The sequence below is a fragment of the Polyodon spathula genome, chromosome 7, assembly GCF_017654505.1.
Source record: "Polyodon spathula isolate WHYD16114869_AA chromosome 7, ASM1765450v1, whole genome shotgun sequence".
Taxonomy (NCBI): domain Eukaryota; kingdom Metazoa; phylum Chordata; class Actinopteri; order Acipenseriformes; family Polyodontidae; genus Polyodon; species Polyodon spathula.
This window is the reverse complement of record NC_054540.1, coordinates 41365507-41381800: the sequence shown is the minus strand read 5'-3', so window position 1 is coordinate 41381800 and position 16294 is coordinate 41365507. Positions and strand designations below refer to the sequence as shown.

The 16294-nt window shown below is 41.9% G+C and overlaps 1 protein-coding gene across 6 annotated transcripts in view; it reads right to left on the bottom strand.

Annotated features, from left to right (window-relative positions):
• Positions 1 to 9899: 9899 nt before the first annotated feature.
• LOC121318624 (WD repeat-containing protein 44-like) overlaps positions 9900 to 16294 on the bottom strand; it is a 121502-nt gene continuing 115107 nt past the window's right edge. For 5 of the 6 annotated variants that reach the window (XM_041255498.1, XM_041255495.1, XM_041255497.1 and 2 more), the window contains 5 exons: positions 12333 to 12434; positions 11804 to 11919; positions 11595 to 11722; positions 11190 to 11324; positions 9900 to 10948 (listed from right to left, as the gene is read on the bottom strand). In XM_041255498.1, the coding sequence (XP_041111432.1) occupies positions 10857 to 10948; positions 11190 to 11324; positions 11595 to 11722; positions 11804 to 11919; positions 12333 to 12434 (573 nt within the window). In that variant the 3' untranslated portion in view covers positions 9900 to 10856. The remainder of the gene's footprint in view (positions 10949 to 11189; positions 11325 to 11594; positions 11723 to 11803; positions 11920 to 12332; positions 12435 to 16294) is intronic. The other variant, XM_041255496.1, reaches the window with a different exon arrangement.

Below are 16294 nucleotides of genomic sequence, written 5' to 3'. Positions count from 1 at the left end.
CAGTTTCATGTCTCTAGTCTATTGCAGTATGGATTTATGCCTTAATATATGTAAATATAGCACTCGTGAAATTGTTATTTTGCTTGCTGCATCCATGTTTTTTAATGAAAAAGTAGGGATTTTACAAAACTTAGAAAGGACCTTGTCATGAGCAAACATGACAAATTTGGTGCCAATCAACATTGAGGTTTCAGACAAGAAGATCTTTGAATATTTTGCGCAATTCCAATGTGCACTTGTGAAATTGTTTTGCTCGCTGCATCCATGTTTTTTAACGAAAAAGCGGGGATTTTACAAAACTTAGAAAGGACCTTCTCATGAGCAAACGTGGCCAACTTCCTCTGAACCCTGGGAAAGAACTGTCGGGCCAAACTTTCCAAGGTACTCTGTTTTCGCAACTTAGCACCCTCACTGGAGAATTACCACCAAGAATGTCACATATGGTCAATGAAAAACATGGCAAAGTATAGTAAAGCATAGTGGACCAGCATGGGTGTGGCAGTGTGCCCCACCCCTGTGCATATTTTTCTGTTATGTGTTGTGTGTGGTGTGTTAATGTTGGTGTATAGTCATTGATACACAGGATATAAATGGGTCTGTGCAACACAAGGGATTTAAAATGTATATTTGTATTTAGGCCTCCAGAGCCAGAGGGAGAGGAGCCATCACTGCCGTCTTCAGCGACAGAGGGAGAGGTCCCATCACTGTCTCCAGAGCAAGAGGGAGAAGTTCACCAGTCCCCTGAAAGTGAGGGAGAGCCGCACCAGTCTCCTGTAATGAGGGTAGACTACATGCTGCTCCCACCTTTGTCGCCAGGAGACTACACGCTGCTCCCACCTCCACCACTTTCACCGCCAGGAGCAAAGCAGCAGGAGCTGCCTCTGCCTCTGCCACCGCCAGGAGCAGAGCAGCTGGAGCTGCCTCAGCCTTCACCACCTTCACCGGCAAGAGCAGAGCAGCAGGAGCTGCCTCTGCAGCCGCCACCTCCACAACCACCACCAGCAAAGGGTGAATGCCTGCTGGGTCCCTATCCACCAGCAGTGAATGCCTGCTGGGTCCCTTTCCACCAGCAGAGGGTGAATGCCTGCTGGGTCCACTTCCACCAGCAGAGAGTAAATACCTGCTGGTATCACCTCCCCCACCATCACCATCAATGAGGAGAGGAACTGGAGCTGCCTCTCCCATCACCAGAAGAAGGACCAGCACGTGATGCTGGCAATCCTCAACAGCCACTGCATAGTCTGCTGAGGGGAGCATGGCGGAAAACAGCCCGGCCGCAGCAGCCACTGTCACAGTGGCCAACCACAGTACCACGACTGGTCCTGACTCCGTCACCGCCCAAAGATACCTTCAAGTCATCACTCAGGGATGCCTGCACAACAACGCCGAAGGATGTTTTCACACCATCACTCGGGGATGCCGATTCACCATTGCCTGGGGAGGCCAATTCGCCTTTGCCTGGAGGTATTTTGCTGCTGACCTCTGGGGATTTTTTGGGGTTGGAGGAGCCAGCCTTAGAGCTGACATCACGTCTGCTGACAGCCTCGCCATTGGCAGCATTTCCGCTGTCAATGGAGCAACGGAAGGAGTCAGCCTGGGAGATGTCAGCAGGTCCACTGACAGCATTGCCCCTGGCACTCTCTCCGCTGCCAGGAGTACTACAGGAGGAAGCAGCCTTTCTGCTGCTGGAGTGTGCCAGTCTGCTGACAGCATTACCACCAGCAGCATTTCCGCTATCGCAGTCCAGCGAGAGGAAGAACTTGCCCCGCTGTCAGCATATATTTACAATTTTAGAAAAGCAAACTAGGAAGGTATGAAACAGAGACTAACAGAAGTAAAATAGAGAAAACATTCACAGAAAAAGGATGGCTGTTCTTCAAAAATGTAGTACTAGAGGCGCAAAAAAATTACATCCCTAAAGTAGACAAATCTAAATGTAAAACTAAATTGCCAAAATGGTTTAATAGATCAATTAAAAAAAAATATTCAGCAAAAAAAGGCACTTTACGGAGCATTAAAAAGGGACCAAAAACAAAGTACACAGAAAGAGAACATAGAACTGCAAAAAGAAAGTTAGAAATGCCAAGAGAGAAAAGAAATGAACATTGCTAAGGGTGCTAAAACCAATTCCAAAACGTTTTTCCAATATTACAACAGCAAGACAACATTCAAAGAGGAGGTTAATGTCTAAGAGATACAAATGGCAAAATCATAGATGAAGAAAAAAAAAATCAAATATATTAAATGATTACTTTTCACAAGTTTTTACAAAGGAGGATACAGACAACATGCCCCACATGATAACTTGTTCCTATCCAGTTTTAAATAACTTTAGCATAACTGAGGCAGCAGTGTTAAAGGGACTAGGAGCTCTTAAAATAAACAAATCCCCTGGGCTGGATGAGATCCTCCCAATAGTACTCAGAGAAATGAAAGAAGTTATTTACAAACCGCTAACCAAGACCATGCAACAGTCTCTTGACACAGGGGTGGTACCGACAGACTGGAAAATTACAAACGTAATACTAATCCACAAAAAGGGAAACAAAATTGAACCAGGTAACTACAGATCAATAAGCCTGCTTCTATTATATGCAAACTTATGGAAACTATAATAAGATCCAAAATGGAAAATTACCTATATGGTAACAGTATCCTGGGAGACAGTGAACATGGTTTTAGGAAAGGGTGATTGTGTCTAGCTAACTTGCTTTTTTTTTTGAGGCGGCAACATCGATAATGGATAATTGCAAAGCATATGATATGGTTTATTTAGATTTCCAGAAAGCTTTTGACAAAGTCCCGCATAAAAGATTAATTCTGAAACTGAACGCAGTTTAGGGATTCAAGGAAAAACATGTACATGGATTAGGGAGTGGTTAACATGTAGAAAACAGAAAGTACTGATTAGAGGAGAAACCTCAAAATGGAGTGTGGTAACCAGTGGTGTATTAGGTCCTCTGCTATTCCTAATCTACATTAATGATTTAGATTCTGGTATGTGTAACACGAAGGATTTAAAATGTATGTTTGTATTTAGCACAAGGATTGCACAGAACTTCACGTGCAGTTAAAATATAATATGTGAGCACGGGAAATTGCACTAAAATTAATTCATGTGCAGTTGTAACGAGACACCAATTGAATGATTGATTAGCAATCGAGTCTCGGTACAGCTGCATAAAAGCAGCATGCTTTCACTCACTCGGGGTTGTGTGTTCAGGGTGAAGGAATGGGTGTGGAGAAGTAGAAACATAAAGTAAACAACTTGAGGACCAGCATGGTACTTGTTTTGTTTACTATTGGTCTCTGTGTGTCAGTGTCTGTTTCGTTTAGTGTTAGTATGTTTTGTTTAGTATGGGACTCGAGCACGGAGTAGCCATGTCCCGAATTGAGGCAGAGTATAGAACAGAGCCTCCAGTGAGGTAAGATAAGTGCAGGAGCTGCGAAAAGACAGAGTGTGGCCAGAGGTCCACTCTGACTCACATGGTGAGAACCCCCCCTAAAGGTAAGGGAGGCGGACTCACTTGCCCCCCAAAGGATGGACCCCCGGCTCCTCACGAAATATCCCACACCGTGAGACAAACAAAAGACAGCACATGCCAGCGCATAACATAAACAAAAGACCAGAAGGACAAACAGGACAAACAGGAGGATAGTTAGTAATTTTGTAGTTGTGACGATGTGTATACCCGCTGTTCAGAGGAGAAGAAAAAAACCCTTGACGCTAATTGGGGGAAAACCTCTGGTGGCCCCAGCAGACAGGAAGCCCCCACTCCGAGCATACTAGCAATTTTAAAATGAACAGCAACTATATCAGAGGAGAATGAATGAATGTAAGAATCCACCGCAGCGGAGAACCAGCTCCCCACATTCTTGATCAAGCTATGATTGATGATGGCCCTCACGGAGGAGGTGGCTGCACCTATACGGAATGATGTGTTGGGCTTGGAGTCGAGGAAGGAGGCCTGCTCTGGAGGAGGGTGGTTGAGGATGGAGGCCTGCGCTGGAGGAGAGGGTGGTCGAGGAGGGTGGCCTGCTCTGAAGGAGAGGATGGAGTCGAGCAGAGAGGCCTGCTCTGGAGGTGAAGTGGAGTTGAGGAGGAAGGCCTACTCTGGAAGCGAGGGTGGAGAGGTGGGTTGAGAACCAGTGATAAGTGATGATAGGAGTGAGAGGAATCAATGAATAGAGGGTTGGGGGGGGTTGGGAAATTGATCCATCTTGGAGGTGTGCAGCCAAATGATGAAGTAAGCATCGAAGGCGGCTGAGAGGCAGATGATCACCATAGGTAGATCTTGTAGGGGGAGAAGCAGCCTTTCCAAAGAGTGGAAATGAGCAAATAGAAAATGTCTGTTTATATAGACGGACGGGAAGGTAAGGCAGGAGGAAAACTCTTTAAGAATCCCACGGAGGGTCAGGCAAACTGCTGGTATGGAAAGTATGGCGGGAGATGGAGAGAATCCCTAGCATGGATGATAAGAGCCAGGATCCGATTTCGATTGAAGGGATATGATTATTCGATTCTTGTGCCCCATATTCTAGAAACGAGGGCAGAGAGGTGAAATGCGCCATTCTGTGTGTTAGTTAATAAGGGATCAATCAGCGGTTTGCTACTATCATGTATGCTTGAAATAGAAAACTCATGTTCAGAGATTTGGGCTTCGCAACTCCAGTTATTCTCCTAATAGTGGAACTCCTTAACTCATATTCAAGACAGATTTCCAGTCTCGTACCACGTTTCTCACCATGTATTAATGCCGTAACATTTGAGAGGATGAGCGGATATATAAATATATTGCTGAGGAAGTGCCCCGTATTTTGATTAAATGGGGATTAGAGTTAGCCTTGATTGTGGGAATGCTGCCATGATCTGCATATTGGAGGAAAGCTGGAGCATTGGAGACTCTGGAGAAGTGCAGTTGCAGTAAACAGTAAACTAAAGCAACTATTGCATGCTGCAGTAGTGAGCAGATCTGAAGAGGGAGCGAAGATCTACTGTAGTAAGGAGCGATTAACAGTAGAGGGCAATCCGCTGAACAGAGCAGAGATCTGAGAAAGAAAATGATGGAGTGTTGTCAGTAGTGTGCAGAGGCCCAGTTGTAGAGAGAAGAGATCTGCAATAGTGAACGGAGGACTACCATTAGTAACGTGTGGTGGTCTGCTGCAGTGTGTAGGGATCTGCTGAATGAGGTGGATATTGGTCTTTCAGTGTTAAGGCACATTTAGATGGAGCCAGAGATGGGGAGAGATAAAGAATGCAGAGATTTGAGACCGCTGCATAACCCGAGAGGATGAAGAATGTGTTGCTCCGAGGCGTCTGCAAAACCTATTGATTGGGCGGGAGCAGTTTGAGAGTATTGTCTATTGGGGGTAGGAAGACGTTGACTGGAACATTGATAATCATAGGATATGGTTCTGTGACTGACTGGCGGCTTGCGTTGATAAAATGATTACTTTGAAAGTTGAATAAGGTGCCTTGATGAAGCTAGACGTTACTGTGATGGTAGATTCTGAGCATCTCAAAAAGCAGCTGAGTGACCAGGTTTGTTGATATAGGTAGGCAAAAGGTTGAGGAGGAAGGGAACTCCTGAGAATCCCTCGGAATGACAACAAACTGCAGGAATGTATAGAAAAACTGGAGTGTGCGAGCTTCACAGTGATAGCAAACCAGCTTAAAGACTATGGAATTTCTGGTGTTATACTGCCATCTAGAGGTTATGATTGGAATTATCCATTGGTTTGAGTGAAGCAGGGTAGAATGTATTTGGTTATCATGATTAAAATCCTTGTCAATGTAGAACAATTGTGTATTCTTTTAGAAGATTTGAATATATTCTGTACATGTTTTAGTACAGTTAGTCATGTATATGAATACATTAACACAGTATTTAGATGTCACAATTCGGCGAGTTGAACGAGCCCTCACAGGTTGTGAAAGAACAACAATAGTAAGCCAGAAGATTGTAGTACTGAGGCACAGAACTTGCAGTGCCGGATGAAGCTGCCTGGTCACCATGGCAACTTACCACTCCCCACAGTCACTCAATGAGGGCATTGTCATGGTCTGAGAGGCACTGGTGGAAAAGTTGCAGAACAGATGTGTCGTTGGAGCATGTTGTGACCAGTCGAAAGCACAAGCCGCCACAGGTTGAAATGGAGCATGAAGTGGGCTGGATAGGTCTTTTAAAAATTTGAACATAGCTGATGGAAATCCGGGGCAGGATCTTCTGAAGGAATGATAAATTGTGCTGGCTCCTCTATTTAAATCCACCACAAAACTGACAGCTTTGTGGTGGATTTAAATAGAGGAGCTACGGCAAGACAATAACTGACGACGGGAATGTTTATGTCTTTGAAGGCGTTTTTAATGCTTTAGTGGAGGGCCAGTCTGTCTAATAAAGATGCGAACATGTTCAGTAATGAAGCTGCAGTTTGGAAGGTGCTGTTGCTGGGCTGGAAGCTGTAAACAGGAAAGGCTAACGTTGGCGCTCCTGCAGCCGAATAGAGAAGCTGAATGATGAGAAGAATCACTGGAGCAGGTAGGAAAATAATTGATAATATCTTGGAAGCCCCCCCGAACTATATGTGCCTACAGAAAGTCTATACCCCCTTTCAAAATGTTCACCTTTTGTTGCCTTATAGCCTGGAATTAAAATGCATTGGTAGTTTTTTTTTCATTTATCTACACATCCTACCACACAACTTCCAAGTGAAAAAAAATATTCTAGAAATTAGTGTAACCAATCACCTTTAAAATCACACACCAAGTTAAGTGGCCTCCATCTGTGTAGTGCGTCACATGATTTCAGGATAAATTCAGCAGTTCCTAAAGGCCTTGAATATCCCTTGGAGTACAGTCAGGATGATTATTAAGAAGTGGAAGACCCTGCCTAGATCAAGCCATCCTTCTAAACTGGATGACCAAGCAAGAAGGAGACTGATCAGAGAGGCTACCAAGAAGGAAGCCATTACTCAAGAAAGCCCACCTTGAATCCCATTTGAAGTATGCAAAAAAACTGATTCTGTAGCCGTGTGGCAAAAAGTTTTGTAGTCTGACGAAACTAAAATTGAACTTTTTAACGTAAGTGCAAAGCATTATGTTTGGCGCAAACCCAACACAGCGCATCACCCAAAGCACACCATCCCTACTGTGAAGCAAGGTGGTGGCAGCATCATGTTATGGGAATGTTTCTCATCGGCAGGGACTGGTGCATTTGTCAGGATAGAAGGGAAAATGAATGGGGCAAAGTACAGAGAAGTCCTTGAGGAAAACCTGCTGCCCTCTGCAAGAAAGCTGAAACTGGGACGGAAGTTCACCTTTCAGCATGACAACGACCCAAAGCACACAGCCAAAGCTAAGGAACAAAAAAGTAAATATTCTTGAGTGGCCCAGTCAGAGCCCCGACCTAAATCCAATCGAACATTTGCGGTATGGGTTGAAGATTGCTGTACAACAACGCTCCCCAAGGAACTTGACAGATCTTGAACAGTTTTGTAAAGAAGAATGGTCATGTTGCTAAATCTATGTGTGCAAAGTTGGTAGAGACCTATCCCAATAGACTCACAGCTGTAATTGCTGCCAAAGGTGCTTTCACCAAATATTAAGTCAGTATATAACGTTTTCCTCAGGCAGCATGGTGACGTAGCGGTTAGTGCTGCTGCATCACAGCGCCAGGGTCCTGGGTTCAAATCTAAGGGGTCTGTCTGTGTGGAGTTTGCATGTTCTCCCCGTGTTTGCTTGGTTTTCTCTGGCTACTCCGGTTTCCTCCCAGTCCAAAGACATGTTGATTGGTTACTCTAAATTGCCCTTGGTTTGTGTGGTGCCCTGGTCCCATCCAGGGTGTAGTCCTGCGTGCCCTGTGTATGCCAGGTTAAGCTCTGGCTCACCATGACTCTGTAAAAATTAAGTGGGTATTGATAATGGATGGATGGCATTTTTTTCTCAATAAAAACTTTTTTCCCCTTAACAGTGTGGAGGATGATGTGTAGATAAGTGGAAAAAAAAATCCTCATTTAAATGTATAAAACTCTGAGGCACTGACACACTGACAAAATTCAAGGGGGTGTAGATTTTCTATAGACAGTGTATATATTTTGTTGAGTCAGTGCCTCAGAGTTTCTTGCATTTAAATGAGGATTTCCACTTATCTACACACCATTACAATTACACCAATGCAATTTCAAAATATAAACTGTTAGTTTTGAAGTATGGCTTTAGTTTGCAAATGTTCAGTTTTAACACAGCTTTTTAAATGTGCATTTTAAATGTCCAGAATTACCACTGTAGGATTCAAATATACTGACAGCTGTATGAAAGCACTGGCTACCTGTTTAAGAACATAAGAAGAACATAAGAAAGTTTACAAACGAGAGGAGGCCATTCGGCCCATCTTGCTCGTTTGGTTGTTAGTAGCTTATTGATCCCAAAATCTCATCAAGCAGCTTCTTGAAGGATCCCAGGGTGTCAGCTTCAACAACATTACATTACTACTATTTAATAGTGTGAGTGCTCATAATGCGTTCATAACAATTAAGTCTGGAGTTTACACAAGTACAAAATATTTATAAATGTTTACTATTTATATATTTATATTGATTTAGCTTTATTTTGAAGCTTGGATGCTATTGTATCAAGGGCATTTTTTTTGTGCTTGTTGAATCCATAACTATGCATTTGAAATCTTCCTTGTCTGCCCCTTGCACACTGGCAGCTCCCAACAGATCCTCTCATTCTTACTTTTCATGACACTGAATCTGAGACACCCTGCAGTGATTTCCTAAGGCAGTTCTCCAGGTATTCACATCAACAAGCCAGCTGAACTGAAGTAATGAAGTCTCTGTTCTCATTTCACCACTTCCTCAAACACTATAGCTTGATCATGTACGGTACATGGGTCACTTTCCTGCTGACAAATTCATTGTCATTTAGGGTGCTGGTCAATCTACCATCCATTGTGCTGAACATTTTGGAAGGGGGGGTGGGGAAGCACCACTGATTCTAATACTAAAGATGGGAAAAAAGTGCATTTTAATCTGGTCTCTTTTTATTTGATTGCCAAGACTGTAACTGGCCTTGATCTCTTCTTTCTATTCCGATGGCCATTAGCAATATGTTGGCATGCTTAGAGCTGTCCAGTGTTTAATATGGTTTCCACTGTATTCTCCAAAAAAAACCAACCCCCCACCAAAAAAAAAAAACATTAGCATATTCTTTATTAGTAACAGGCCATGTGAACTTTTGCAAAAAATATTGTACTGGAACAGCCACCATGTAAGTTCATGTTTATCTTTCACAAAACAACCTTTCACCACTTTAATGCAGCAGACGAGATGCAACAGTGGAAAAATAAGAAGCAATCAAATAAGTCACAGCCAAACTAGCCTGTGATGGATTTGCACATTCATGTTTGGATTAATTGGTGGGAAAAAGCTAATTGGGGGGGGGGGGGGATATCTAACTACTTCTCTTAGGAAAACTGAAACACAAGCATTGTCTCCATGTCAGCAGCGAGTCACAGCGGCTCCCAGCTCGAGGCTCCAATGTGAGGCAGTCTGAAGTCTTACTTTTAAACAGACTGAATGGAATACAATCTCTCAATGCAGTAGAGTACCTCAGCGTTTTGAATGGAATCCTAATATGTTTGTTGTCCTGTGACAATAACAGAATATTTGTGTCATATGCATGCCATGTACTGTTAAGCAATGGGATGCATCTTAAATTCTCTGAATTATTTCTATTGATTGAGGAATGTTGTTCTAGATGTGGATGGTATCACTGGCAGTCTTTGAGGATTGTAATGCCTTTCTGATTTTGAACGTTTTCCAGCAACTGAAACACAGTAGAAATAACACAAATATATTCAGCAATGAGTAAGAATCACACCATGTGCCACAGTTACTTTGGTGATCAATTTTTTTATTTTGTTTAACATTTTGGTAATTCAAACATTTTCAACCATCGATAACATTTCCCAGGTAAGTGAACCTTAAAGTGTTATGTCATTAGTTTAACAGTCAGATATTTACAAAGGCTGTCAATAGTGAAGCTCTAACCTAAATAAAATGACCAAACCAGTTTTCTTTGTTCACTGTAATAACAATACAAAAAACCTGACAGTTTATTTTACAATTCTTTTCAAATAAACACCATATTTCTAATACAATTCCACCTTTAAGATTTGTTTCCAATCTTGTGCCAGTCAAAGTTATAAGCCAGTGATCTCTTCTGCAAAAAAAATAAAACACAAGATCACAAAAGGTAAAAGGCAATTGTGTTTAAAGCTGAGCCAGCATTAATTTCAATGTTTTTTTTTGCTTCTGCTCCTCCAAAAACAGCAATTTTGCAGTTTGGAAATGTGATTTTTGTCATTTTTTTGTTTGTATTTTTTAAATTTGTTAATACATGTTTATTTGTGTATTTAAACACAGTGAATTTGTTTTAGAATTTCCACACATGGTTACTGTTCAGGAGGTGCCCACTCACTCAATGTGAACTTCACCCCCAAGCTAGAAAAGCAGAGGGACGTGTGAGTACTTGATCACCTTTTCATGCATGAGTTCTGATCTCCATTATTAAATACATATATATTTATCTATATACTTAGAGACAACAAGCACTGCTTTCTTGATGACCCCTACACAGTTACAAACCCTTTCTCTATAAACTTTAAATATCCTTTATCTGCATTCTGCAAAGCCCTCTGTAGAAATATAATCTCCCTTAACCACCAAATTAGTAAACTTAACACCTGTTTTAATACATCATGTGGATCCACCATTGGTAAATGTACAATAGGCTTCAACAAAGGGAAAGAATGTGGAAAAGATGAGGCTCATGTACTCTATTCTATTCCGCTTCACTCTTTCTTTTTTCTGTTGATGAACACTTTTATTGCACCCGTGAAATCCGCAGACAAAAGTACTTCAGTGTAGTCAGTCTTCAAGGCTCCTAAAAGAAAAAAAAAAAACATGAAATGAAATCCATGTGCAACATGTTAATCACTACATCAGATACAAGTTTAGTTAATCTTCAGTTACTGCAGACATTAAAAACCCTTTTCATGGAAGAGCACGATGAAGGGTGCTTTATACTGTCCTTGCTATTGAAGAGTTGTCATTCAGTTTGGTTTTTCATTCATACAGATTGGATGTAATCCCTCCCCTGCTCTCTTGCAGTCACAGCAGCTCACCTGAAGGGAGGCTCTCTTCACTGGGGTCCTCTGGGCTTTTGCCCTCCTCCTCGGGTTTGTCTACAGCAGGCTCTGCAGACACAATCAGACTGGGGTTCGGTGCAAAGACAGCGGACGTGACCACTGCGTTGTGGGCTGCAGATTGAAGAACAAGCTAAGTTTAGAGAAGCATTGCTGTTAGCATTCTGGTGCTTTCTTTGCAGACTAGCTCAGGATCCAGGGTGGCAGAGCTCTGTGTACACATCCCCAGAGTTCAGTTTTATTTTAAACATTTTTTTAACAATGCCTAATTTGATTTTCAAATGCAGCTTTTACTGTTATCTACCACACCTTGATAACTTTATTATTGACTGCACTCCACATATGCACAATTTGAAACGTTTAAAAAAAAAAAAAAAAAGTTACCTTTAATTCCCTCCCAGAAGTCATTGCGATCTCTCCTCACTGAAGTGAACTTGCTCACATCGTGGTACGTGCTCCAGATGTACACATACCTATCTTCAGACCCACTAACTACGTAGGAGTAATCGTGACTGAAAGGAAGATGAATTTGAGTTGCTTTACAAATCCTCTTTTTATTACAACAGAAAAGTTTTGTATGGATTCAACCTTACCTGAAACTGGCTTTAATTTGACTGCTGCTATTGACGTAACCCTTGTATTTCATAGACAGGGACAAGTCTCTTAGATCGTAGAGTCGGATTCTTGAGTCATTTGAGGTGACTAAAATCTAAGAGGCAGACCAGAAAACAGACAGCTGTCTTTAGTGGATTACACGTATCTTTGCATATTTTCAAGGGGATTAATGCTATACATTAATCCCCTACAGTAACACATACAGTGCAGTAGTCTTCATCCAGGAACTGCTGCAAGACTTCACTGCTGCAGTGTAGAATGTTCCATATTTGCGTACATTTTTGCATACAACTTATTGTGCTTATGTCTAGGAACAATGGTTGCATCATGTCTTTTTCACATGGTTTAAACTGCCATATGGAGACAGATAAAGTTCTGTTTATCTCTGTCTCCTTTACCTTACATTAGAAAACTATTTTGGAACTATCACAGTGTTGCAGACTTCCCCACTAGCTGCTCAGTGAATCAGCCTCCTCACGGTTAGGACTGGCTGGGAAACCCTCATACCTTGTTCTCTCCAGGCAGTGGTTCAATGCCAGTGATTTTTCTCCCCACCCGGTTTCTGCCCCTGGTGGACCGTACATGTATCTGCGTGTGGTATTTTAAATGCTGCAAAACAGAGGAATGAACATGAATATCACTACTGTCATTACATATACTATACTTGAACTTGTGGGGGGTTTTTTGGAGTTTTTTTCCTTCATTTTTTATAATTTGGCAAAATTGGTTATTTTCGGCTATTACAAACAAACACCACTCAAACACATCCATTTTCTGTTTCTACAATACAATGATTGTACGTTTCACTAATACATACTTTATTTACTGCGTTGAAGTGAGGATGCCCACATTTAAGATTCAGGAAATGCACAACTCTGTTTTTTTTTTTTTTTTTTTTTTTTTAATTTTATTTAGTGGTTGCCAATTATTTTTATTGCTTTCCCCCCAACTTGGTAATATCCAAATATTTTTTGGCTCAGCCCATTGCTACCACTCCTGCACTGACTTGGGAGGGGTGAAGACGAACACACGCTGTCCTCCAAAGCATGTGCTGTCAGCCGCCCACTTCTTTACAAAGTGCTGACTAACCATGCAGCCACCCAGAGCTAGTGTCAGAGGACAACGCAGCCCTGGGCAGCTTACGGGCAAGCCCGCAGATGCCCTGCCAGACCACATGGGTCAATGGTGCGTGGCGAGCCGAGGAAACACTGGCCGACCTAGCCCTCCCTCCCCCCGGGTGGAACCCCATGGGAGCTCCCGTCCTGGGTCAGCAAAGGAATAGCTTGGACTCAAACCGGCGACATCCAGACTATAGGGTGCTTTCCTGCACTCAAATCTGAGGATTGTAAGTAACAGATTTCGTTTTATGCACCATACCATCCGTATATCTATAACACTGTAATGTTGGGGTTGAGATGTGGTGAAGAAATAACTCTCATATCAATAATTCAGCTGGATGCAGACACATTCCAATCTTAGAGTTATTACTGCTGCTCACACGTTGTACACATTGTTTCCAACTTCTCAACTCACCGCCTGGTTTATAAATAAAGCTTATTGAACACAATACCCTTCAGTAACAAACAATGAGAAGATAAACACTAATAATGCACTGACACAGTACTCCTGCATACTGCAAACACTGATACACTACTCCTCTACTCCTCCTGCACACTGCAAACACTGATACACTACTCATGTACTTCTCCTGCATACTGCAAACTCTGATACACTACTCCTCCTGCATACTGCAAACAGACACACTACTCCTCCTGCACACTGCAAACACCGATACACTACTCCTCTACTCCTCCTGCATACTGCAAACACTGATACACTACTCCTGTACTCCTCCTGAAATGAACATTTAATTCTCTGGCAACAGCTCAGGTGGACATTCCTGCAGTCAGCATGCTAATTACACGCGCCCTCAAAACTTGAGACATCTGTGGCATTGTGTTGTGTGACAAAACTGCATATTTTAGAGTGGCCTTTTATTGTCTCCAGCACAAGGTGCATCTCTGTAATGATCATGCTGTTTAATCAGCTTCTTGATATGCCACACCTGTCAGGTGGATGGATTATCTTGGCAAAGGAGAAATGCTCACTAACAGGGATGTAAAATTTGTGCACAAATTTTGAGAGAAATAAGCTTTTTGTGCAAATGGAACATTTCTGGGATCTTTTATTTCAGCTCATGAAACACGGGACCAACACTTTACATGTTGTGTTTATATTTTTGTTCAGTGTAGATTAGGAATAGCAGAGAACCTAATACTGATCCCTGTGGTACTCCACTGGTTACCTCACTCCATTTTGACATTTCTCCTCTAATCATTACTTTCTGTTTTCTACATGTAATCACTCCCTAATCCATGTACATGTGTTTCCTTGGCGTGAGATACCCTGAGATACTGTTCCTACATTGAGTACAGTGTACTTTGTAGAAATCACAGTCCATAGGTCAATTATGGGCAACATGACATTTTTTTGGACAACCAAATGTTGACAATTGACTGCCCGAAGGGCAAGTACCATTACCAAAATTTTGCAAGCCCTGAAATATATAAAAAGAATAACAATAATACAAATAAAAATACATTGTATTCATTATGGTTATTATACAAGTGGTTGCTGTGCATGGTACTCTATGTAAGCACCAATATTTTTTTTAATAATTTACGCTTTAATTTCATTCAGTTTAGAGGCAAGTTTAAAATCCTGTTCTGTTCTTGTTTATTGGGTTCTTCAAAAACTTGCTCTATCGCGCTTCAGTGGCTTGCGACCATTAGACAAATGTTTTTTTTTGTTTTTTTTTCAACATCATCTGACCCTGTGCATTTTGCGGTCGCAGACACACAAGAAAAGGCTGTACAACTTTTCAAAAAAGACATATGTGGCAGAGCAGAGCTCTGCCCTTTATAAATTGGCAGTTATGGGGTTAAATTCCCCTACCTGCCTGGGTTTATTGTGTTCAGGCTAGAATTGATTAGCGTAATTAACAATCAATCAGCACCCAGCCACCTGACATAAAAGGAGGCCTCAGCTTCCCATTAGAGAGAGGAGGGAGCTGAGGAAGCAAGCAGATGGTTGTGCTTGTTGTTTTTGGTTTTGTGAATTTTCTAATCCAGTGAAGGCATTGCCCAGCCTGGAAACCTTTATTTTTGTAAGTTTTGCTTTTTGTTTTGTTATTTGTGTTTAAATATCTTTATTTTCGCCCTTGTGCCCTTTTATTTTGTGTTTGTTTATAATTAAAGTCTCTGGGCCTTATCCACTCGCCAGCCTGTCACAACATAGTTCGTGGCAGTGCAGATGATGTCATTCCACCTGTCGGAGACCACTGACTGAGACCAAAAATTGGGTCGCAGCCAAAGTATAAACCAGCCTTACTCCTGCACACTACAAACACTGATGCACTAGTCCTCTACTCCTTCTGCATACTACAAATACTGATACACCACTCCTATATACTACAAACACTGATACACTACTCCTCTACTCCTCCTACATACTACAAACACTGCTACACTACTCCTCTGGCATACTACAAACATTGATACACTATTCCTGCATACCGCAAGCACTGATACACTACTCCTCCGGCATACTACAAACATTGATACACTATTCCTGCATACTGCAAGCACTGATACACTACTCCTCTACTCCTGCATACTACAAACACTGATAAACTACTCCTCCTGCATACTACAAACACTGATAAACTACTCCTCTACTCCTGCATACTACAAACATCGATACACTACTCCTCTACTCCTACATACTACTCCTCTACTCCTGTATACTACAAACACTGATACACTACACCTCCTGCATACTACAAACATCGATACACTACTCCTCCAGCATACTGCAAATACTGATACACTACTACTCCTGCGTACTACAAACACTCACACACTACTCCTCCTGCATACTGCAAACACTGATACACTACTCCTCCTGCTTACTACAAACACTGATACACTAGTCCTCTACTCCTCCTGCAGACAGAGTTCTTGAATCAGACTATTGGATCCTTCAAGAATAGACTGGATGTTGTCATGAACAATACTGTATAACCCTCTCTGTGACCATAAGACCTTTAGCTAACCGCCTGGAGCAAGGTGGTCCATTTAGCCATGGATTCCCAGAGGTTTTATTTCCCCTACTAACTTGGTTAGGGTTTTTTTGTTTTTCCTCTTCTGAGTGCTAACGGACCACACTTGACTATAGGTGGGCCGAATGGCCTTTTCTCGTTGTAGAATTTCTTATGTTCTTATGTTTTGCTTCTAGTTAAGTAACACCTTCAGTGTTAAACTACATGACTAATGGAGAACTGTCAAATAAGTTGATGGCTTGTTAATCTGAAATGGTTGTCTTTTGAAAAGCAATTTGTAACAATTACACTTCCTTGGAACTAAAATCTTTGTAGGTCCCATTATAACACAACTTCCCAATTATCAGGG